This window comes from Periophthalmus magnuspinnatus, chromosome 15 (genome assembly GCF_009829125.3).
Source record: "Periophthalmus magnuspinnatus isolate fPerMag1 chromosome 15, fPerMag1.2.pri, whole genome shotgun sequence".
Lineage (NCBI taxonomy): Eukaryota > Metazoa > Chordata > Actinopteri > Gobiiformes > Gobiidae > Periophthalmus > Periophthalmus magnuspinnatus.
In genome coordinates, this window is record NC_047140.1 from 19,376,186 (window position 1) to 19,402,324 (window position 26,139).

Consider the following 26,139-nt stretch of genomic DNA (forward strand, 5'->3'; position numbering starts at 1 on the left):
TTTCTTAGCTCATAGACTAGTAGTGTGACTGACAGCTCTTGACCAGCGTGAGTGAAATGTACCTGTTATGACGCCGGGCCACGTGACTTTGTTTGGAGCAGGAAGCGAGCGGAGGGCTGCGTCTGGACGTACCACATCTGCTGCTGGGGCACTTTCACAACCATTCACTCATGTGTGTCCGCTTTTACTATGTCTGCCGAGGCTGTGGGAACCGGCGCTTCTCCACGGGAAAGTAAATCTGCAAATCAACATGCGTAGAGGTGGATTAAACCGAGGCGACACGCATCCAGCTGCTGCCTCTGCTAGCACGCTCGGAGTTAGCCGCTTTGGGATCCGAGCTAACCGCTGCTAGCCCGCTGTCTGTCTACCTCCTCCAGCTAACCCAGCCGTATCTGTAGCGGGTTACGTTCATCTGTTTATCGTAAATGGACAAAATGGAGCTGTTTCAAGCCAAGGACCAGTACATTCTCCAGAGCGGGGATCGTGCTCTCTGGTGCAGCCGAAAAGATGGGACCATGGCGCTCAGACCTGGTAGGTTTGCCCCGAGAGGACAGCTCTCATCCGCTGACTGCCGGGTTTTTTTCACGGGTGGATAACTAATTGTTTGTTTCAGGATAACGAGGGTAATTTTATGGATCATAATGAACAATGTGTCATACCAGTAATAGTATGGTAACTGTGTCTGTATTACCCAATGTTTTTAGTCATTAATGTTTTAAAACGACCACATTCCTCCATACATTTGCCCTATCAGCTCTGTGAAGACAGTCCATTGATCAAGAGTCCCATTATACAGACCTATTATTTTCACCTCTGGTTTAACTGGAGAGTAGCCTTGCCACGTTAGCTCTTAATCTTTACTCTTATGTCTTTATGGCTAAATTCATGCATATTTAAAACGAAAATGTAATGTATTTTCTACTAAACCTTCTTTGTTCCCTCAGTATAATTGATTACATTGTCATAACATGTTTAGTCCAGTCAATCATCTTATTATAATGTAGACTATATAACTGTTAAGCAGACATTGGTTATATGTGTAATTCCTAAGTCTTGAAATCATAGTCAAATTCCTGTCTGCCAACACCCAAAAGAGTTGGCACCTTACTCCTCATGTTACACAATATACATGCTGTATACAACTGACCATATCTAAATTAGCATTGTGCAATCATTCAGATTGTTATCAAGATTTAAATTCCGTTATTTCTAACTGTCAATAACATGCTGAAGTATGTTTTAGTTGAGATGTCTATAGCCAACCTTCTGTTATTTAACATTTGGAAAGAAATGTGTCTATTTTTTTGTTTTCAATGGCAATTATTAAAAGTCTTATAGTCATGGAAATTAATGTAGAAAGCATTTTTGTTTGATCCCAATTTTCAATTCAATGCTATTTTGTTTTACTGAAAACAAACTCTGAGGGGGGAAAAATAAATTATTTTTTCTTGTCATATCACCCAGCCCTTATCCAAATGATGCCATACTCTACCATGATATACTCAGAAACTGTTTAATACAGTGTCACATCTTATGTTTATAATTTCATCATCACTGTTACCATTGAGGTTAACTGTGACATTTGAAAACCCACATTTGTGTCATCCTTCTTTGGCTGTGTAAACAAAACTAGAAACTGTCGTGCTGTCTGAAGTCATTTTGTGGAGACAAGGACTCTCCCTTCTCCTCTCAGTATGAAGGAAATACAAACACAGACATTATTGTAGATCAAACATCGCTCTCTCTCTATGCAAATGCAGCCCGTTATGCATGCAGTCGCTCTGATAAAGTCAACTGTATTCGGAAAGTCCTGTCTTGTGCATGTTATCCTTTGTCTACGCCGGTGCAGCCATCCTGAACAGGTTTTTAGTTGCACCTCTCTTTCATTATTTAATTGGAAAAGGGTTTCCACTGCTCATTGGGTTTCTTTGCACCCACACAGTTACTCCTTGCATCTAAATGACATTTTCAGTGTAAAGTTAAGGTCCAACTGAAGCATTTCTCATGCGGGGCCTCTATGTGATTTTCTAGTGGAACAGGAAGCGTCATTGTCCGAGTCTGATGTTAGGGACGTCTAACCACACCCTTCACATTTTTCCAATTTTCCTCAGTGTGATGTATTGGACTGTTTGAAGGCAACTTTTCCTGTGACAAATTTGTTCCACGACGCTAGGACACCAGTAGAGAGGCAAAAACAAAATATCCAGCCGTATTTACAATTTCAAACTCTATGTTGAGACCTAGAAATGTGCACATTTTAAAATGCTCCTTTTTAGACAATATTTCAACACAAAATAGTAGTATTTTCTTTATTACCATGTGGTCTTGTGCTAGTTCTGATATAGCTCAAAATTATTTTAAAACTGCAGGAAAGATAAAATTCAGTCCTGTTTATGCAATTTGTTTAGTAGCAATACTTCATTCAAAATCTGTCATGATAATTACTAGATAGATACTACTACATAAATTAGTGCCTATGATTTCAGCAGTATATAGTTCTTTTTATCTTGACAAACCAAATAACAAAACATCCAGACTAGTCTTTATTTTAGGTATAAAAATGGCTAAACCTTTAGTTTTGACTCCAACAAACATATCCTGAAATAGAGGTTCGCAGTTCATAGTTCAGTCTTCTGTGAAATGTAACTGCTTCATGTCATGTTCTAATGCACTGAGGTGAATATAACCGCCGTGACTCTCAGCTTTGACATTGACTTTAAGTGTACTTGGGAAAGTTGTATAACTAGTTTTGGTTTAAGTCCTTCGTACAGTATCTTGTACAGTGTTGGTTTTGGGTAAATAATAGAAACGTCTATGTATTGTGTTCTTATCTGAAACCCTGAATGTGAAAATGATCATTACAAGCAAAGCCAAGTAAATGACTTGTTTTAGCCAAACACTTCAAACACTCCAGAACTATATATGCATTTGCAACGGTGAGTCGTGCATAACTAACTGCATATTTAGACTGTCTTTCACCACTTGTGTAAAGTTAAGCCACAAGATGCTCTTAGTCATGATTTTAACAAGAATAGTTTGCTTTGTTTTAAAATAAGGTAGTAATTACTGTTTTTATTCAATACAATGTCTAGGGCTACAACTGTTAAACTTTTTACTGGTCAGCTATTAAAGTAAATATATTCGCATTTTGATCATTTTTATTGTTATCTGTATACCCTCAAACATATGCCAAAATACATTTATGCAAAAATAAAGGCATTAATAAACCAAAATGTAAAAAAAACAAACCACAAACTATTTCTGATTTTCATCTATAATGCACTATTTGAAAATATTATGAATCTAGAAGTCATATTCTTTGGTGAAAATGTATTTAACAAATATCCATATGCAATACTACAATACTGACTAGTCGATGACTAAAATAATCATTCGTTTTTGCTTTCTCTACAATCCTGTTCTGAAATGGTTCTTGCATATTTGATTAACTATTGTATTGCAACTGTCCAAGTACATGCATGAAACAACTTTCAAAAGCTGAAGGAGCTTATTTCATGGCACTTTTTTAGTCCTCATGAAAAAATCAGCTGAAAGACTCGTTTGTCTTTGGTTTTTTAATTTCTCTCTGGAAACCATGGTCTTGTATTGTTTGTTTTGTAAATGTGGTTAACTGTTTGTATTTATGCTGCTGCCAGGACACTCTTGTAAAATTTTATCCTAGATAAATAAGGATTGAATGATTGAACATAGCTCCACTACCTTCAATATACTGGACCTGAGCTTTTCCTGTCTTTCTTTTCATTTTTGCAGCCACAGACCTGCTTTTGGCCTGGAACCCTGTGTGCCTGGGGATAGTCGAGGGCATTATAGGAAAAATACAGCTTCATACAGGTAATTTTTATGTTTTATTCAATATAGATACAGGTAAGACATTTTTTTTTCTAATGTTATTTTAAATTATTCATTAATTATGAATTATCATTCATGATATTTTTCCTTTTGTGGTTAATTTTATGGTCCATTCAAGTTTTCTGTGATACTTGAACCTCAACCAAGACATTAAGATGTTTTGATAGACAGATGCATAGAGATGTTCATTTTTGTCAGTATCATCGCACCCATAGATACATTCTTATTTACGTTTGTGCAAGCTGGAGTGAAGCCAAGTTGCTTTAAGGCGTGAGAAAAGGGTGCACCCTGGACATTAGCCAGTGAATCAGAGGGATAACAATTCAGAGACAAGCATTTAAAAGCCCATTCAGTCAGTTCCGTCTCGCTTCTGAGAGCTGTAAACTCACAACTTGTAAGAAATACTGGACAATGAAGAAGACATGTTTTCTAGATGGTGTTAAAATGTCTAACAAGTTGACAGTCTGAACGGTGTACTTGTCCTTTGTTTCTCAGCTTGTTTTATCTTTTGTTGAAGGCAAACCACTGCCAATTTCACAGTTTTTCTCAAAAATAAGGCACCAAGATAAATAATTGTTTAATTGGGCATTCTACCTTTAAAATACTGTATCTGCTAGTTCAGTGTTTATCAAACCGTGTTACACAAACTCCTTCAGGTAGTACACAGACAGTTCACATATTTGAGTGCGTATTTGAGTGCGTTTTTGTTTTCCTTTAGGTTAGTCATTGTTTAGAACTACTTGAGCTCTAAACAAGCTGAGCTGTTTAGACCTGGTTTAGACCTGGTGCTGGAACTTAAAAGGCCAGGAATTTTCTTAGGTGGTACTTGGTGTGAAAAGTTTGCACTGTGCTGGTAAAAGAAAAGTAAGAGCTGTATAGTTTTTTTTATTCTTTATTCTTAAGATCTACAAAGTCTACAATGTTCTGTTTTTCAAAGAGAATATTGCAAGGTTTTGAAATTACTCACATTACAACAACCCTAAAAGTAAAACTACATTACAACATAAATGATCCATATATTGGGTACTATCATTTATGGGTTGTAAGAAAAAACATCATAATTTAGATTGTTTTAAATCAATAAAAGGGAAAGGGAAAAAGTCGTTAAAATGTTGTATATAACAGGAAGCTGAAAACCTTTGAATAAGGAGGGTTTCCTCAGTACCACCTAGTACCAGACAACATACATATTTCCATCAAAAACAGTACAATTCTTAAAACCCACAAGATTAGAGCTGGACAATATATCACAATCATAATCGCATTTGAGTTGGCACAATGAATAATTTGGAAAGGCTTAGATCAAAGAGTGACCTCTGCAACTAAATATACTGTCTTTTTATAGAACATATTTTTGTACCTGTAGTTTAGATCTTTACAAACATGAAATGCATGGGATTCTATACTAAATGAATATTTCAGTCTTCACTTAAAATATGAATCTTTCTGGAGTTGTTCAGAATGTCCACTCCTACCTATTCCTACCTTTTAAAACACAAATCTTATCAAATCACAATACTTGAGAAACATCAGAAAGGTCACAATTACATTTGTATTCCTAAATTAAGTCCTAAAATAGCCAAAGATCTGGTTGTGTATTCGTTTCCTTCAGTGCAAAGTGTTGAAGCAATATCTTTCACCCGGGCTCTCGATGATGAGTCAGCTGATGATGTTGGGTCCCTTTGGAATCTCATGACACAAAGCGTGAAATTCAAAGCTTCGCTGTAAAAAAAAAAAAGACTTTAGATGGAGGAGACATTTCCACTCACACCACTTTTTATTAGCGTTATCATTATTATTGTTATTATTATTATTATTAACAGATCTCCGGTTGGGCCTTATTTTTAAGAATCTGTGGTTTTCAGCTTGTGCGCAGCTGGTGCCTTCACACCTTTGACTATGTGTGGAATTTAGGCCTAAAACATGCACCTCATCCCCCGCCTCTGCCTCTTTTTATCTCTCCTTCTCCCACTCCTGCTTTCTCTCGCTCTCTCTCTCTCCTACGCTTTGTCTCTCTCCCCTTTGCTTCTCCCCCTTTGTTTTTTCTCTCTCCTCTCTCTTTCTCTCTCCATCCCTCTTTCACTCCATTCTTTCACTTTCCCTCCCTCTCCCTTCCCCCTTTTTCTTCCTCCATACCTCCACATCTCTCACCCTCACTCACTCCCTCCCTCTCTCTCTCTCTCACTCTTTGTCTCTCTCTCTGCTTCTCTTTCTTATTACTCTCTTCCTCTTCTTCTTTCGCCCATCTCTCTCCCTTCATCTTTCATCCTCCCTCTTTTCCCTTTCTCTTGCTCTCTTTCACTCTCTCCCTCCCTTCCGTGTCACTCTCTCTTTCTCTTGTGTCCTTGTCAACAGATCTTCCTTTGGGTCTGGTTTTAATCCGACAGAAAGCTTTGGTTGGACATCTCCCACCTGACAACCACAAAGTGTACAAAATCACTAAAATCGCCGTCATTCCACTGTCCGATGAAGAACCCCAGGAACTCGAATTAGAGGTTTGTAAATGAATAAGGCCGTTAAAGCCGTTTTATATTCATAGAGGATACTATGGTGGCCCCTATAGTCTGAAACAGTCTAAAAACAAAGTGGACTATAAATGAAAACACATAGTGTAGATGGAGTCCAAGTGTAAATGGAGAGGTTATTGTTTCCTGGAATATCACACATGCCATTAAACTTTGAAATCTTGCATTTATTCAATTATACATGCTTTTATTGCTAAAAGTACATTGAGAACATGTATTACTTTAAGCACGGTCACCTCTCGACAGATTTGACCTGTAACTTAACCTGGTGGCATCAACTACTGGTCTCCATGGTGCTAAATAAGTTTAATGCCATATTTTGAAATATTCTTGGTAAAGCAAGAGCTAATATGCAGGTGCCAGACCCTCCACGAGGAAATTTCATAGTGCACCTTTAAAGATGAAATGAGGGCAATAAGTATTAATTTATACAAATGAGAAAAATGTATTTGATGAAAGACATTTGGGCCATCATTGTTGCAACAGTTTGGAGAAACACTGAATTAAAGAAAGTATGTACAAATTCCTCTGCTTTTTTTAATTGCTGTATAAATTGTCTTTGGTTTTAACATGTTCACATCAGTATTCAGTGACAGTACAGATTCTCAGTAGAAGTTGAATATTAAGAGTTGAGTCTTGCAGGGCTGCCTCATGGATGATGACACAGAATATTTTCAAGTGAGTAATGTATCACAGAGTAGGCTAGTTCCTTCCTGAACAGTAGTGTGTGCTTGGCCTATAGTCTATGTTTAGAATAGAAACTCCAGTTACCACACAATTATACTAGAAATGTGTTTTGTGACTTTCCTGTATTAGAAGCACTACAGTAGTTAGATTTCAATATCTTTGTTTAATTTGAGTATTGAAAATATAAATATTAATTATATGTTATGGTAATGAATTAATATAAGTATTACTAATACATAGTTCTCAGTCCTTGTTATAGTAATCTAGTTCATAAATAAAAATAAGTTATCACATTGGATTTTGTCATATAAATACATACAAAATGACCCAGTCTTTTGAACAGCTCTTTAAAATGAACAGATCAAAAGATTCAGATAAGATGAAAGAGCTGAAAGTTGCTTCACTAATTTATTGTTAATACATGTTCTGGATACGTCTTTAGTTTACCCTTGAAGACTACTGCTATTTCTATCTGGAGATTGTGGACTTCATTTGTGAAATTGTTAAGACTGATTCACTCACTGATGATTCAGAAACAGTCTATTCTGCTGTGTTTTTTGTCGCCACTGGAACAGAAGAACTGCATGATCTTTAATTGGTGCAGAAATAGTTCAGGAGAAAGTGCTTGCGACAGCATAATAATACTTATAACATGCTGTCAAAGACATTTGGAAGTCAAGCTACTAATTACAGTTTAGGAACAAAAGTTAGTTGAAAAATCTGTTCAAATAGCAAGTATACTGTAATTCATTAAGCATTTTTCATAATACTAATAAATCTATTTTTGCAGTGATGTTGATACTTTGTAGTGACATTGCACTGGGACTGCATGTATGTCTGTGGTAGAATGTTCTGCAGTTTCCATGGTTGCACAATGCACACATTAGCAAACACAGACAAAAAGTTTAAAGATGGTCTGAAAACTTAATTTAAACAATACATTTTCAGGAGCTTATTATCAATATAAAGGTTCATGGTTCTGTTAAAGTGTTTGATTTTCAATTGAAAATTGAAAAAATTGTTGGCGAATACTAGCTAGCTTACGACTGTAATGCTATTTAGATAGATAGACCTTTATTGTCCCCAAGGGGAAATTTGTTTTTACACACTCTGTCAGTACAATAAAGATTACACACACCAGACAAGACAGCACACAATGGGAAAGTTACAGATTGCGGACTGTTCAGGGCAGCAATGGCAGAAGGGACAAAACTTTTACTGAAGCGTGCCCGCTTCCACCTAAGTGTCCTATACCTGCGGCCTGAGGGCAACAGAGTGAAGTGAGTGTGGAGAGGGTGGACTGGGTCTTTGCTGACTGTCTGAGCCATGCGTGTAACGGTTTTATTATTAAGTAGGGAGATATCTGTAATGGGCAGACTGATCATTTTGGATGCTGTGTGTGTGTGACCTCGGTGAGCTTGTTTCTGTTAGTGATGGAGAGGGACTTGTTTAACAGCAGAAGTCTGCTCACCTGTTGTAGGTGAAGTCCGTTTTTTATGGTCAGATTGTGTTAAAACAATGCTCAAATTTAAGTTTAACTAAGCCCTAGACAGAGCAGTGCCTACAGTTAGTATCACACCCCCAGGGAATGTTGATGACATCAGCTGCAAAGTATCAATTGGTATTTGATATTCAATTCTTGTGGTTTGGTCTTTCAGCTCTGTAAAAAGCATCACTTTGGCATCGACAAACCAGAGAAACTCGCCCAGTCTCCTGATGAGTCCAAGTTTCTCATGAAAACATTGAGTCAAATCAAATCTAATGTCGGCGGCCCCATCAAGAAAAAGGTATTTTAACTATTACATAACTCTTCAACTGTTCTGGGTCTCGGCTGGGTATTAAAAAAGTATTGAAAGGATTATGCAAAATGAAGACCTGAAGAAATAATATTAAAATGATTCTAAAACGTAATCTAAAAATGGAAAATATTAAATTCCTTGTACCCAACTGTTAGCCCTGTACACTCTGTCCCTTCTTTCACACTGATGTTTAACCACGTCAACAACTGAGACAGCCACAGGCATTTGATTCCATGTTGTTGTCATCCATTAAAATGCTTTTTAAAATAATAATTTTGCCCAATTCTTTCCCAATATTTTCTATGGAGTAACTATAAGAAAAGTCAGCTGTTAAAATAGATTTTGTATTCATTTCAAATCTTCCAATTGTATAAGTCCAAAATATGTTAAAGTACACAAATTAAATTGCACAAAAAAAAAAAAAAGTTAAAGAACTTCCTGGCTGTTAAAAATTGTATTTTTAAATATCCAATTACCATGAAAATTGCATGCCTTTGTCGGTCTTGATCTTGGTAATAAATGTCAGTGAAACCAATAATCATCACTTGTTAATATTAGGAATGCACCGATACCGGTACTGAATATCGGCCCCTATCCAGAAAAATCGATTCCATTATATTGGTTCAGCCAATACCTTGGTTGGGCCTTTTATTGGATGTAATAAGATTTGTTACTGGCTAATGTTGACTTAAAATGTTTCAGATTGTTTAAACTTTTATTCATACAAAATTGTTCAATATGCACTTGTTGGATAAATGACATAATGATTTTTTTTTTTTTAACCATGCCTTTTTCAGTCCCTACAACAGTATCTTTTAACGACAGATAACAAAAGCCACAGTATCGATATCGGAACTGAAAAAGCTGGCTTAGTGCAACCATAGCTAATATCTGCTTAAATGCTGTTGTATTATCTGGTGGTGTGTTTCTTTCCTTACTGTAAATCTTTAAATCTCTTGGTTTTTTTCCCCTCTCTCTTCCCTCACTCTTCTGTGTGTGTCCAATCCTAGTATTCCCCTGCGTTTCAGGTGAAAGAGAACAAAGAGAAGGAGCGGTTGGAGCGGCGGCTGCTTGATGAACTCTACAAGATATTTATGGACTCCGACTCGTTCTACTTCAGTTTGACCTATGACCTCACCAACAGCGTGCAGAGACAGGGGGAGGCGGAGAGTACCGGGCTGCCCCTATGGAAGAGGGTGGGACATTTAACACAACAGTCAACAGCTTGTACTTAGCATTATACCCTTTATATAAGTTTACTTTACTTTCCTGGGTAATACTTTATACTTAATGATAACTACTTCTTAATTTGACCTAATAAAGCATGAATAATTCATAATGAGCATATAATGATTTAGGCTTACTACTTAATTAAGGGGTTAGGAGTTAGAGATATAGTATTATTTAGGTAGTTATTAAGTCTTTGTTTATGCTTTATTAAGGCACAAATAAGTGTAGTTATTATAAAGTTTAGAGTAGTAAGCTCCTCAATTCAGACAGATATAAAGCAGTGTCCCAAGGCACTTGACCAGAACTAAAAAAGCTACTTGGATGAACAGGGAAACATCTTCACTCTAAAACATTTAATTGAATTTTGTTATTGTTATTATGAGGTGTTACTCTTTTATTGTAATAGGCCTATTTTACTCATCATTCATTGCTAGTAACAATTTACTTCTTGGCAGTGTTTATGCTAAATTGGCTAATCGATTTCCTTTGGTGGGCATTCTTCATTAAGCATTATACATTAGTAAAGTGAAGACAGAGGGTCATCTGAAAACACAGAGCAAATGAAATGTAAAATGAAGCATTAATTTTCTGAACTATAAAAATATGTATCCCTTATTAAGAATTAATTTAGCATTTATTTTGGTTCATTAATTTAACTTAAGCGATAAGCAGTAAATGAAGCCACAGTCTTATTACAGTGAATATTCTTCTGAATGACTTGTGCATTCTCTTTTCAAAGGTGGACGATCGTTTTTTCTGGAACAAACACATGATTCAAGACCTCATTGATCTTCAGGTAAAAAGCCAACAGTTTTAAGACACTTTTTGACATTGGAAATAGGCTTTTATGAATCAACTAAACCTGAAAATGACATACAGAATCCTATAATGGTTAACTGTCTTGTTAAATATAATGTATGTGTCAGCAAATGTTTACAGAGGTGGGCGAAATGTCACTGCAAAGGACATTTTTATTGTAAACTACCTGCATACTACTTCAGTAGCACAAGAATTGTATTAGTGTATTGCTCTTTAACTGTTGTTTAATATGTATCCAAATCCTTGTGGGAATTTTATGAAAACAGATGATATTGATATGTATTGAATCTATGGTAGAAATGAGTGCTCTTGCGGAAAGCACTTTCATTCAGTTGTTGTTGTTGTTAAAACGCTATGCAAATAAAGTTTGTTTTTTTTTCTTTTATATTTCTTTTATATATAATTTTCCCAGGTTCCAGATGTGGATTTCTGGGTGATCCCTGTCATTCAGGGGTTTGTCCAGGTGGAGGAGCTAGTGGTAAATTATAACGAGACGTCAGACGAAGAACGCAGCAGTCCGGACACGCCCCCACAGGAAGTAACGTGTGTTGACGACATACATCCACGATTCACCGTGGCCCTGATCTCACGGCGCAGCCGACACAGAGCAGGTACGAGTAGTACCCTGATACTAACTAATCAATACTCAAACTATAACGGATGCTAATTTGCACAGGTATTGATACTGAAAGAAATTACATTAATAGGATAAAATCTAACCTTTTCTGAAATGTTTTAAAATGTTCTTAATCTTTACCAGAAACAGTAAAACACATTAAAAGTACAGTATTCCAGAAGGTTACAGTGTTACTTTAATATAGAATTATTAGCACTTGATTATATTAAATTTACTATTATTTTGTGATGTTTTAGCCTCCTTTTTTTATAATACTCATTGTATTCAAATCAGTATTGAGTACCAAGCTTTTTAGAGTTTGACAGTTTAGTATCAGCCATTACTGGTGATGGACGTGGTTTGGACTGACAAGTTTTAACTTGCAGACCTATATTATTTTAAAAGTGATCTATTACACTAAATCAGTTTTGAGATTTCAACACCGTGGTACCTCTCTCCTTTAAATAAACAATCTTACCCTGTTATGTTTGTTGTTAGGGATGCGTTACAAGCGTCGGGGCGTGGACACAGAAGGGCATGTGGCGAACTATGTGGAGACGGAGCAGTTGATCCACGTGCACAGCCACACTCTGTCCTTCGTCCAGACCAGAGGCTCAGTCCCTGTGTTCTGGAGCCAGGCTGGATACCGTTACAACCCCAGACCACGCCTGGAGAAAGGTGAGAGAGTAGTGATAACAGCATACTATCATTTTATTGGTGATTTTCAAAGCAGTATATAATGAGAAAAGGGTGGATTATCACTGAGCAGTACGTGACAAAAAAAAGCACAGTTCTTCCTTAATGTGGATTTAACATCTTATTTATGGCCACTGTCAGTTGAACACAGAATACCTCTATTATTTAATAGACTACTGAGTTGAGGGCATGAAATTAAATATGGACAATGCATGAAATAGTTGATGCTATTATAAATTGTATTAATATTATTTGAAGATATCCAAAATATTGGGTATATTGTTTATAATACAAAAATATTTCAAAATGTTACAGAGAGAAGTGATTTCTGCCTTTTTTTTTGCCTTGTTGAAACTACTTCAGTTCTAGTGAGAAACTAAGTGGTTTTGGACAATCTTGCAGTGATTTTTTTCGTTTTTAGGAGAAAAGGAGACCATGCCTTATTTTGCATCGCATTTTGAAGAACAGCTGAAACTCTACAAGAAACAAGTGAGTGTTTTTTGTGTTACTTTAATCAAATTATTACATTTGCATTGCTTCACTGCATTTAATGTAATGTTAACTGTAAGAATTGAATGACTGCAATAAACCAAATTTGATAACTTCCTTTCCATTTATCTGCAAACACATCATACTTACTTCTTATTATATAATTTGCAAAATATTACAGTCACTAATAGAAGCAATTATAGAGTTTAAAGAGGCAAGAAACAGACCATATGTTGTTATGACTCAAGATTTGACATTTCCAAATATTGCACTTACAAAATAAACTCTCCAACTGTGTAAGTGTCCCTAACAAATCTTTATCCACAGTTTTTTCACCATGTTGGTGTCTCATTTAGGTCATCATTAACTTGGTGGATCAAGGGGGGCGTGAGAAAATCATTGGTGACGCATACCTGAAACAAGTGCTACTGTTCAACAACCCAAACCTCACCTATGTCTCATTCGACTTTCACGAACACTGGTATGAAATAAGTTGTTTTCACTTTCTACAATTTGATAATGACATAATCTCAATGAGTAATTCACTATATTAGAATGAAAAATTAAGCCTATGAAATTATTATACCAATCTTGTAGCTTAAAGATGCATTATGTAACTTTTCTGACTACCTGTTTCCTCTACCTATTTGTCTCTAAGAAGATAATGTTTAGTTTAGTTTATTTATTTGATTTTATAGGGACGAAGTACAAGAGCATCAGTCAAAGAAACATTGAAGAGATGTTTTGTACAAGAATTTAGATCTCAGAGCCAATTTCTATCTACCTTTACTTAGAATGTTGCACAGTATGGCATTAAACTTATCTATCTTACATTTATTCAATTACATGGGTTTAATTGCTATAAAATATCATGAAAAACGTACAATGTACTGTTTTTAAGTTCTACATAAAATTGTCTTTCCAAAATAGTTTAACAGTTACATAAAGCAATTGACAATAATCTGTAGGTGATGTTAACACCATGTGAACTCAACAATGCAAAACTTCTTTTTGGTGAATATCTTCTTACTTCTCTGTTTCAGCCGCGGCATGAGGTTTGAAAATGTGCAGATTTTGACAGATGCAATTTCTGATATCATCACCGACATGAAGTGGGCCTGGTGAGTCATGAGCGACACTTGAGGACACAAAACAAATTAAAAATGATTGATTTAAAGTGTATTTTTTTATTTTCAGGGTGGACCAGGCAGGAGTGATCTGTAAACAGGAGGGCATCTTCAGGGTTAACTGTATGGACTGTTTAGACAGGACTAATGTGGTACAAGCCGCTTTTGCACGAGTCGTGATGGAGCACCAGGTAAATTAAGTTAACTTGATAAGTCTTTGCAATTTTAGTCCAATATCAATAGCATTGGAATCTCAGAGGGCTTTAAAATGAGATGTAGACCTGAGATGTGGGTACTTAAATTCAGTGCCCTAGACAAAATGACTATAGATATGTACAGTTATCCGAATCCACACCACAACCTAAAAACTGAGATTTTTCTCATTTTTAATATGTGTACTTAATATGACATGTAGTTGAAATACAGTTTTCCAATATTATTTTTTCATTTGTATTGGTAAAATGCCTAAATACAGTAATTTAAAAGTCTGTATAAAATGCCTGAAGTGACAGGCAGTATTCTTCACAATTGTGAGTTGTATTGTTCTCACATAACATGTCACCGTCTTCAAAAATGTCCTTTTGGGTGACATCATTAACCAACTTATCCATTGTTAAATCACATTTTAGTCCAGGTTTAGCCCTAATTTAGGCCTGATTTAATCCAGTTTCAGTTCTGGTGGTACTCAGAAAGCCAAATAGTAGTGGTACTGAAAGGTTTGAGAACCACTGCTCTATAGTGTTCAGCTTCAAAGATCTTTAACTACCTAATTGCCACGTTCATTCATTTTCTCATGCGTATCCTTTACCAGAGTTTCTTTAGTTGAGGATTAGGTTACACAGTCGCCAGTTAATCCCATGGGCTCATACATAGACACCTGTTTATGCCCATTCACCCAAAAGCATTTAGAGTCCTCACTTCACCTGTGTGTCCTTGGGTTTACCCTATTTAAAAGTGTACTATGTAACTTTTCTGGTGGAGGGTACGTGTTTGTCTCAATGGAGAATTTGTTCCTTTGGCTAGAATATTACACAATATGGCATTAAAAGTATCTCTATGAAGACAAACAGGTGACGCTACCTGGCCGAGCTACAACTTAGATCTGTAGGTACCTCCAGGGCGACGAAGGTTGGTGGTTCAAATCACGCTCTCCACCCTGAAACTTTTTGGTTGAGCGGTCAGAATCGCACCACCAACCTATGGATCAGTGGATCTAACTCACACAGATGAATGCTGTCGTTGTCACCTTGCCCTCAGTGTCTGCGTGCACTGGTGTGTGAATGTGTGTGTGAATGGGTGAGTGGTTCCTTTGAGTGCCTTGAAGGTAGAAAAGCGCTATAGAAAAATGTGACCATTTGACGTCTAATGCCATACTTTGGAACATTCCAGGCAAAGCAGTAACATCTTCTTGGAGGCAAGCAGACAAGCATGCCCCATTAATTAAATTATCTAATTATCTAATTAAAGTTAGAGAGACTTAATTAATCCACAATGGAGAAATTCATTGTTAGAATCAAGTATTCAAGTGTAATTCAATGTTAGAATACAATAGACATTTCTTTTTGCACTGCATTTAAGTCTTATTTAACAGATAAATACATTTATGATTGTTCATTACATGACATTTGTTGTTTCAGTTGAAGAAGTTAGGAGTGATGCCTCCAGAGCAGCCACTGCCGCTCAAGTGTTACAAGATTTATCAGGTCATGTGGGCGAACAATGGAGACACCATCAGCCGACAGTACGCAGGCACAGCAGCACTCAAGGTAATGGAGTTATGTAATCCAGAACAGACTGAAGCCAAACTCGATACAAACACTATTTCTTATGTTCTTTGTGCTGTTTTACCTGGTGTTTTTTTGTCTTTTAGGGTGACTTCACCAGGACTGGAGAGAGGAAACTGGCTGGAGTCATGAAGGATGGTGTGAACTCTGCAAATCGTTACTATCTCAATCGCTTCAGGGATGCGTACAGACAAGCAGTCATTGGTATGAATCTTAATGCGTTTAACTGATATGAATAGTGACTTGGCTCCAAAATGTCAAGAGAGTCTATTTCAGATAGAGAAGAGTAATGTGACTCCTATGAACAAAATTGGTTTATTGATCCACAAGGGAAATTACTTGGACACAGTAGCTCACATCTTACAATATCATCACAAAGAGCAAAAAATATAACGCATAGTACAAAATTCAAAATAAGTAACAAGAATTTAACATATAGTAAATATACAGTATTTCTAGACTATAACAAGATGTTTTTGGTTTTTTATTTATTTATTGCTTTTAATTATGTTTTGCTTTTGATATATGCTTTTGTTTTTTGCTATTGCTTTTTGTTTTGCTTTTGATATATAAACACTGGTAAATCTTTATTGTTCTGTTCAGATCTTATGATGGGTTTGCCGGTGACGGAGGACCTGTACTCGATCTTCAGTAAAGAGAAAGAGCACGAGGAGAAGGAGAAGGAGAGCCAGAGAGGAGCCCAGGAGCAGGTCAGTCTCCTGCTGCAGACCTACATGCAGCTGCTGCTCCCCGACGACGAGAGGTTCCACGGAGGATGGGCCCTCATCAACTGTGACATGAGGTGAGGAGACTGGGTGCATTTATATGAACAAATGTATGCATGGGCAGGAAGCACAAAGGAATTTTTGTTTGAAAAGGCTTACGATATATCTTCAGAGTACATTTTATTGCTGTTAGGCTATAGATCAATTAATATGGTTTAATTATAATAATGTGTTTTAATTTTTGCATGGTGGTTGTTCGATGTTCCAACCAACTTTTATCTGTCAGCTCAGCTAACAGATAAATGCAGAGAGCAAATCTGTAGTAACAACTGAACATGCAAGATAGATAGGTTTAATTGCATACTATGGAACTTTCCAGGCAAAGCCATTGGAAAGCCATAGCCTCCTTGGAAACAGTCAGGTGGCGAACCCAGATCCACAACCAAAGAAGTATAAAAGTTACATAGCACCTTTTAAAATATTTAAGAATAAATAACATACTTAAATCATATAATTAGCTCAAACTATTAGTGTCTGGTAATGGAACAGTTGTACGCACATTTATAATTGCTTCTTGACAGTAGTTAATTAAAATGCTTTTTACCACATGAAGACAAGACACTCCAACTGTGGACTGTGTGGAGTAGTCATTTGAAAGTGAAGCCTGCTAAGATTCTGAGTGCCTCTTGTAATAAATTTGAACACCAAATGTTCCTAGTTTCAAGTGCTTTGAGGATACAATTTACTCACTGGCTTTCTTCTTGTAATTGCTTTATAAAGTCATGTTTTTCACTCATTTCTTTTTTTTTCTTTCTCCTTTTTAGTCTCATCGATGCAAACAACAAAGATGTGGATGTGCTGCTGCTCCTGTCTGACAAGGCTTATTACATAGCTTAGTGAGTTTGACCTTTGACTTTTCAAACTGTTTCATGTTGTGAGGACTCTAGTGTTTAGGATTCATCACGGCAACAATATTTTATTTAAGTGTAAAAAAAAAAGCAAGTAAATTGTAACTCAAAATGGAAATAATGCTTAAAAGATTTTTTTTTTCATTGGAAAATAAAGAATAGATCTTGGCAAATAATATACAGGTGTGGTAATCGAATAGACAGTGTGAATGAAGGTGGATTAAGGGTTTTTACTTTCTTTTTTCAAAGTTCTCAAAACACTGCTCAAAAAAGAAATGTCTAGCATATTATTTCAATTAAACTTTTTGACTGGACAAAACAGTGAAGAGCATTTCTCCGCTCATCCAAGTAGAGGGCCAGCGACTCCAGGTAGAAGTCTTCAGGAAAACTTCTATCTATTGACTAATACCTGCCCTGTGATTCATACCATCCACTGTAGCACAAACTCAGAGTTATTCAAACATTACAACACAGAGCTCAAGTGGTTCCTACAAGCACAGAGGGGAAAAGTGAAAGAAGAACAACAACATGTGCAGAAATGCCTCTCTGCTTGTGGATATCCAAATGTGCCTTCAATAGATCTAAGAGAAAAAAAAAAACAGGATGACAGAGAATCAGAACCTAGGAGAAACGGTGTAACAATTCCCTACACAGCTGGTGTGTCTGAAAAGCTTCAGAGGATTTTCAGATAGCATGACATCATGGTCTATTTCAACCCTACAAACACTTTAAGACAAAAACTGACTCACCCAAAGGTTTCAGTGTAGTTTGCTTTTCCCTTCAGACAGACATAAGGTAGTGTCCACCAGCAGTCTGATCAAAACTTAAGAAGCCGCTTGGATGAGTCTCCACTTTAATTCTGTCAACTGGACAAAAGTTTAAAATTTTTCTTTTGCTCTAATTTATTCATATATGAAGGTCCATAATCAGTCAATAAATCAATCTAACTGAAGCAAAACTACCACAATAAATCTTTTAGTTCAAGACATTTTAACAAAACTAGATATTATGTTTTGCATTATGAGTCATGATAATGGTAAAATATAACATTTCTCTCTATTTATTTGCTTGCAGTTATGATGAGGAAGCCGACAAAGTGAACCAGTACCAGCGCTTGAAGTTGGAGGGTTTGGAGAAAATAGAAATTGGTAGGTTTCATTCAAAGACGTTTCATTCACTTATGAGTCACCAGGCATCACTTCCTATTAATGTGCTGAGCAGTAACCTTTTACCAACAACTCCTCAAAGAGTGAATCACACACAAGAAACCAATGTGTCAGGGCATAATTAGATATTACTGTAAGGCTGTAATTTTTTTTTTGTCGAATAGTCGATTAATCAATGACTGGCGTCTTAGTCGACCAAAATTTATATTAGTCGACTCATTTTATTTAGATTATAAGGATTTCTATGGGACAACAGCAGAAAAGAGAAGTTAGTGAGTTGAGGTTTTTATATGTAAAAAGATTGAATTCATGATTCAAGTTGAGTCTGTCTTTATATAAACACACAGTTTTCCTTGTTTCCACTGTTTTACATGAACTCCCGGGTGTAGTCTTGTGAGTGCAGTTTGGCCAGATAAGTAGAGAGAATAGTAATAGATTTGAAAGCTTTTTCCATGCCCCATTTTAGTCGACTACACGATTGGCAGGACCTGTCTCTAGTTGGCCAAAAATTTCTGTAGTTTAGTCGACTACACGATTGGCAGGACCTGTCTCTAGTTGGCCAAAAATTTCTGTAGTTCATGACAGCCTTAATGGTACATTGTGTTTTTTCATATTTTTAGGGCCAGAGCCAACTTTGTTTGGTAGACCTAAGTACTGCTGCATGCGCCTTCACTACAGAAATGAGGATGTGAGCGGGTACTTTCACACTCTACGAGCTGCAACCAGGAACCCAGAGGACGATGGCAAAGGTAAGTCATAAAAAATGAGATGAAATAGAGTGAATCAAAACATGCAAGATTCTAGTAAAGTGTTAACATATTGTGATTTAGATACACTGCAATGCATAGCTGAGATGCTCCGGATAACAAAACAAGCCATAGGAATGGACCTGTACGTGGTGGAAAAGAAATTGGAGAGGTAAATACTATTAATACAAAATCACTCAAGAAAATTGCTCATGTAGGCCTCTAAACCGCAACTGTATTTTTACTTTAGTCCTTCAATGATTTAACTTCTGGTTACAACAGAAATACTAACAAGTCAGTATATATTTGTCAATTACAAATGTTCTTTTATATATTTTCAAAAGATTTTTTAGCGCACTATTGTGATGCATAATGTATTATGTATTTAGATTTACAAAGCATTATCATACATAAAAATGTATGGGTTTCAGCTTCCTGTTTATCAGCACCAGTTTGAGGATCATTCAAAAGTTATAATATTTCGTTTTGAATTAATTGCTATGACAACATTGCCAATTTATCATCACCCTGAAATCGATGGATAGAAATAAGAAATACTTAAATGTCAAATTTGACAAGACTGAATGTTATATTAACAGTTATTGAGAGAGCTATAAAAACAGTGTCCCAGGTTTATTGTTTTATATTGTATTGTTTATTTGCTGTCTATAAAAATCACCATAAAATGCATCATTTGCTTTTAGTATATTATTTTAAGCTGTGTTGATAGCAACAATGCATTAAAATTGCATTGACTTGTGCATGTGTTTTTGCAGGCGGCAGAGTAGGCCTCACGAGGACATCATGGGGATCCAAAACAAAGGCACAGACCAGTCCCAGGGCAGCTCTGGTCTAGCTCAAGGGAAAAGCTTCCTCCTCAACAAGTTTTCATCTTTAAATCAGAAAGTGAAACAAACCAAAACTAACATTGGACCATTTAAACCTTTGGGAAAACTCAGCAACTTGACCAAACCTGACGTCACAGTGAATTTCCTGAAGCCAAATATGCACGTGACCCTTTGGAAGTCCGATAGCAGCTTGGAAACTTCAGACAGTAATCCAGGAACGACTCGCAAAGATTTGGTTGGCAATCATTCGGAGATCTCCTCAGATTCAGACTCCTATAACTCTGATCCTGAACATTGCACCGAAACTTTAGAAAACGTGGACTATGTGTTGCCTAGCTGCGGCATTGTAGCTTCTAATCCGCGTTTAGGTAGCAGGTCCCAATCTATCGGAAGCGTAGAGCTCAATATACCATCTGCGATCCGAGTGACTGGTTGTGACGGAAAACAAGAAGACAATTTGAATATTCCCGAGGATAAATCGCCAGGTTCTGCCTCTGTTGCTGAAGAAGCATTGCTCATTGATTTTGGGACACCTATTGAAGCCTACTGCCACCAGTTTGTCCAGGACGCACAGACGATACCAGTGGAGGTCTTTGGAGAGCGCCCTCTAGTGGTGAACCAGGTGCCTGCCCCAAATTCGGACTCGGACAAACTCAAATCAGAAGCACCTCCCCAGGAACCCCAGCCTCCCCGTCCCTCTCAGCTCGACGTGCAGTCCTCTACCTCCTCTGGCGCAGGGCTCTCAGTGCAGAAGCCTTCCTCTGCGGTTTCGGGGGGGTCCCAGCGTAGCTTGTCCTCTCTGATGGAGGGCAGCTTAGGACCCTCCCCCGCAGATAGTAACGGGAGCAGAGTGGTCTCGCCCTTTGCCAAAATCAAGAGCTCTATGGTGCAGGTGGCCAGTCTGACGCAGGCTGGACTCACGCAAGGGATCAACTATGCGGTGGCGAAGGTCCAGAAAAGTCCAGATCCAGATTCAGTCAATGAAACCCAAGAGAACAAGCTGCAGGCCATGTTCACACAGTGCCAGACCAGGATTATACAGATCTGAACTAGGTCTGAACTAGGTCTGAACTAGGTCTGAACTAGGTCTGAACCAGGTCTGAACCAGGTCTGAACTAGGTCTGAACTAGGTCTGAACTAGGTCTGAACCAGGTCTGAACCAGGTCTGAACTAGGTCTGAACTAGGTCTGAACTAGGTCTGAACTAGGTCTGAACTAGGTCTGAACGAGGTCTGAACGAGGTCTGAACGAGGTCTGAACGAGGTCTGAACGAGGTCTGAACGAGGTCTGAACCAGGTCTGAGCCAGATCTGAGCCAGGTCTGAACCAGGTCTGAACCAGGTCTGAACCAGGTCTACAACAGGATCGTGGCCGGCTTTCTGTAGCACGGTGTGTCCTATCAGTTAGTCTGATAGCAGTAGCAGCAGGTTGCGTAGAGTCACCACGGTGACGATTAAAGCCCTTTAGTGAAACCTGCCCTCTACTATTCAGAAACACATTTGTGCTTTATATATTAGCCCAGAGCCAGATCGTGTTTACATGCACAAAAGACGTAGGGGTATTAGTAAATCAGAGTCCAGAAATATGAAAAAAAAACAATATTTGCCATCACAGTAATCCATCCTGAATTCTCGTTTGTACAGTGAGTCAACATTATCTGTTGAGTTGGCTTAACTTGAAACTTTAAAGTGGATTGAGTGGAGTGAATCATCTGCATACACTTACAAAGAGAAAGCCATTATTCTACGCAGGTAAAGATGGCTTCAGGTTTCAGAAAAACAAAAATATATTTGTCAGGTTTACTGGCATCTAAGAGCCATTGACAAACTTTTCTATACTGTGGATAAATGAACACAGCACAATTTTAGCCAAAGATATTTAGAAACTTCCAAGGCAGCATAAAGGCAATCAATTTAAGCATTTATTTACTAGGGATGTAACAGTAACCGAAATAACGTGATAACATATCAAAAGTTTCACAAAAATATTGTGGCCTGTCGCAATATATTAAACTACAAGCTCCTTTCCTTAAAAGTATTTTTTGTTGCTCTGTTTCATTGTAGACAACATGAAGAAACAAGCTTACTTCTTTGGAATATGACCATAATGATTTTCACCAGAATCTTGTCAAAGAGGATTTTTAAAAGCAAAAAGTAGCTCATCTACAATTCTGTTAGACTCTTTAAAATGTCTCAGTAAATATCATACCATGAAATTAATATCGTGATAATATCGTACAGAGATTTGGATATCGTTACATCCCTGCTATTTACCAAGAGAAAGTGGTATTTCTTAGCTCACTTTCACCTGTTTTTAATCCTTGTATTTTAGTACTGCTCTGTCCCTTTACTTAATCTCTTTTAAAGAAACAATAGGACATTTTTGCACCTATATTACTAGTGGTATTTTTGTGCATGTAAACACGTTTCCATGGCGATCCTGCAGTTTTGAACAACCGGTGAATATTAGCTGCATGTTGACAGACCAATACTAAAGTTGTACTCCGTTTGTTCAGGCCTTAAACTGGCATTTGTGATATAGTTTGTACCTGGTGTTGTAGAAAAAAAACTACCAAATATCCCCAAAGGAAACTGTAGACTGTAAACTAATTAAGAGACGAACTGTAGTCAATTGATACTTTGCAGTAACATCACGCTGGGGGTGTTCTACTTGTATGTCGATGTAAACTGTACACATTAGCAAACACAGTCAAAACAAATAAAACAAAAATACAAAACTGATTTTAACAACATATTTTCTGGAGTATGTGATCAATATGAGCATTCATGGACCTGTTATGGTGTTTGATGAAAAAGGTGACAAAAAGGTGAAAAATTGTTGGCTAATGCTGGTTAGCTTGTGACTGTAATTTATATCTGACAGACTTGTTCAACAGCACAAATCAGCTCACCTGTTGTAATTTTAGTTTTTTTCTGGTTAGATTGTGTTAAAACAAAGCAGATTAATGTCTAATTTGAGTAACAGAGCTTCAGACAGAGCAGTGCCTATATTTGGCATGACACCCCCAGGGAATGTTGATGACATCGGCTGCAAAGTATCAATATCAATGTTGTAATGTACCATAGGAGATATCAAGTATAGATATATTACTACTCAAATATTAGTATGTGGGTGTCGACTGTACAGTGAGTATTGTATGTTCTTGTTCCCTAATAGAGCCTTTGCCTCTGCTTTTGTATTGGTGGTAAGGTTGTATTTTAAATAATGCCTAGCGCTGTTCAAATCATGTGTAGCCAGAAAACTACCGGTTAGTTTGGTTAAATAACTAATATATCAATGTTTTATTAATCTAATGAGAGTTTGTGAAGCCAGCCAGCGTTTTAACCTTAACGTTGCATGCTGCATAAGACAGGAGCGTAGCATATACTAGAAATATATGCAATTGTTATTATTAGATTATAACGGTGACACAAATGCTTTATGCACTCCCCAAACTGAAGCTTATTTGCCTTAAACAGGGAACGGTGGGGTTATGTATATCAGGTATTTATGGCAAAATCTACCTTTTTAAGTCTATTGTTACATGTTACATTTGTACTGTGTAAATATATTATTCAGGGTTATTGTAGATCACTCTTTATGCCCTCTGTCCTGGGATATTTCATAGCAAGTTTTAGGTATTGGACTTGTTTACTGATTTAGCGGGATAAAAGAAAGCTTAAAGTGCATTTAGCTAGTAATTCTGGCATGGTCGTACAAAGTTGATCATTTTGGGCAGTTCTAGTTTTAATTAGGTTGTGTTTCTGGTAAAAGTTTGTGGCTTACATGCTAGGAGAAAAAAGTAAAATTGGCTTGTTAGTTAAGTTATTTTAATCTGCATTTGCCTTGAGGAGAGACAAATGGATATTGGATGTCTATAGTGTTTAGTTTTATAGTACATGTCAGATAGTGAAACAGAGACTAGAAATTTCAAAGACATAACAGGAAAAGATAAAATTACTATCAGTTGAAAATGTTTATAGTACCCCAAATTAATTGATGAAAAAAATCTTGAATTTAAATATTTTTAGACTAATATATAATATATAAGGAAAATATAATAAAGCAAGGAAACGTTATAAGAAAAAAAAAAAGTATAAGTGTCGATATCCCAGATGGAGGGCCACACATTACTTATTTTGGTTTTATTGTGTTCACTGCATTTGTCACCAGCAAAGGAGGTGTGGGTCTGATAGAGATGTATATTTGTAGTTATTGGAGTTGGCTGCTGTATCATGTAAACTGCTGAGTGTGGTGCTGCCAAAGCTACGAGGGTGGTTTTTAACTTTATAATTACCACAAGACACTTCTCAAAAACCTCCTTAAAGTGCACATGACAGGTTAGACTACTCATTTTACTAACACATAGGTAACATCTTGATAATTAAGATGTTTCAAAAAATCCTGTATAGATTTTAATAGTTTGATCATTGTGATTACTTTTATCATTTTACCTCCTGGTTGGACATGGGCAGCAGATATAGAGTTAATTCTTCCATAATTGTTACCTGGCAACCATAAAGTTAACAAGGGCCAAAACTTGTCTGAATTGCACAATAGTTATGATTAGAGTATTTAAAATTAATGACCTTTACCTTTTAATTATGTTAAATGAATGTTTAAATGTCAGAAAAATGTGCTACTTGCATACATTGTCCCTGCATTTTGGATGGAATTTTAGAACATGGTACTTTCCCACTTTCCCACAAACTGCCACTTGACTGATTGACTATGATAAATATTTACCACACTACTTTACTATCCCACCAAACGCAGTAGTTATTAGGATATCTGTCATATGCACTTTAAATCACTCCTAAATGGACTTTTAACCAACCTCAAAAACCATAATCTTGAACATTCCTGGTTAAGATGGTCGCTGACATCGCTGATAAAATGTTTTATAAAGATGTGGGTTTAGTTCGTGTTGACCTGTGCATTTGCTGGGTGAATTTTCCTTCTGTTTTCGACACAAAGTGCTTTTGTAACTAACCACCTTTTATTTTTCCTTTGTGGTTGTTATAGGCTCAGTGGACACTGCACTGGAGACAGAAGAAAAAGTTGTATTTATTTAAGATGTTGGCATAAAACTAGGAATCATGACCTTAACAGAGTTGGTTACGTTTGTTGATAATTTGAAAGTTGTAAGTTTCTATGTGGGCAATGGCACAGGGTTTAAAACTACACAAATATTTTCCACATTATGGTTACAATGTAAATTTATTTTAGGTATAATCATATATTGGTAATATTTACTTCTTGTGGCTATCACTCCAAAACTTAATACTCCAAACCTCTGGCCTTAGTGTCCCACTTAGGCAACTTACATCCCGATGCATCAAGTTGTAGGCAAATCTGAGTGACCGGTAAAAATAGGAGGAAACAGTGTCCTTTCAAATTTCAAAGATAAATATATGTATTACAATTACCAACAATGCCACTATAACAGCCTTGTTCTACCTTGTGATTGGTTTAACACGTTTCTATCCTTTTACCCATGAAAATATGTCTCTGAAGTGTCCGTTGAGCCCAGTCCAAGATCCTTGTTTTTGACTTTTGAGTTTGAACATTTTATTTTGCACTGAGCACATTGTCGATCCAAGTGTCCTGTTCTGACTGTTGTCTTGGTTTTACACATTGTATTGAGATTGTATTGTATATTAAAGTATCCTATTTATTCTTATCCTCTTGAGCGTGTTACTTGAGAAAAGTGCACTGTACACTTTTGTCTAGGATTATTCCGTTGGAATAAAATGTATATAAATAAACAATGTGTTGTCTTTTGTTCCAGTTAGAAGCTTTAAAGTGGGTACTAAGATAGTGCAAAATGAGGGATTTTTATGAAGACCCAAGAAAATCAGATGTTACTGAGCATCCTACTTTTTATACAGCATAATAACAAATACATCTGACATGACGCTAATGTCATTTTATGTTTAGGTTCTCAAACTGATTATCCATTGTGAAAGCAGAATGAGCTCCGTACTTCAGGCTGAAACCAGATAAACCATAGACTCTAATATGACCAATATAAACAAGTTACAGATTATATAGCCATTTTGAAACAAAAAGCAGGACTTTTACCTGAATATACTATTAAAAATGT

General features: G+C 36.7%; 1 protein-coding gene across 2 annotated transcripts; it reads left to right on the forward strand.

Annotated features, from left to right (window-relative positions):
- The first annotated feature begins 84 nt into the window (after window positions 1–84).
- Window positions 85–22,846, forward strand: inpp5f (inositol polyphosphate-5-phosphatase F). Of its 2 annotated transcripts, none has more exons than XM_033980249.2 (20): window positions 85–531; window positions 3,772–3,852; window positions 6,226–6,365; window positions 8,741–8,869; window positions 9,892–10,077; window positions 10,851–10,907; window positions 11,343–11,541; window positions 12,045–12,224; window positions 12,664–12,731; window positions 13,088–13,212; window positions 13,775–13,852; window positions 13,929–14,049; window positions 15,496–15,624; window positions 15,729–15,846; window positions 16,246–16,444; window positions 17,192–17,263; window positions 18,350–18,423; window positions 19,062–19,190; window positions 19,272–19,359; window positions 19,964–22,846. In XM_033980249.2, exons 1-20 carry the CDS (start codon window positions 426–428, stop codon window positions 21,081–21,083), a joined length of 3,399 nt encoding a protein of 1,132 aa, XP_033836140.1. In that variant the 5' UTR covers window positions 85–425; the 3' UTR covers window positions 21,084–22,846. The 2 variants fall into 2 exon arrangements, with proteins under 2 accessions (XP_033836140.1, XP_033836141.1); XM_033980250.2 differs by having other exon boundaries at window positions 9,910–10,077.
- The last annotated feature ends 3,293 nt before the right edge of the window (window positions 22,847–26,139 follow it).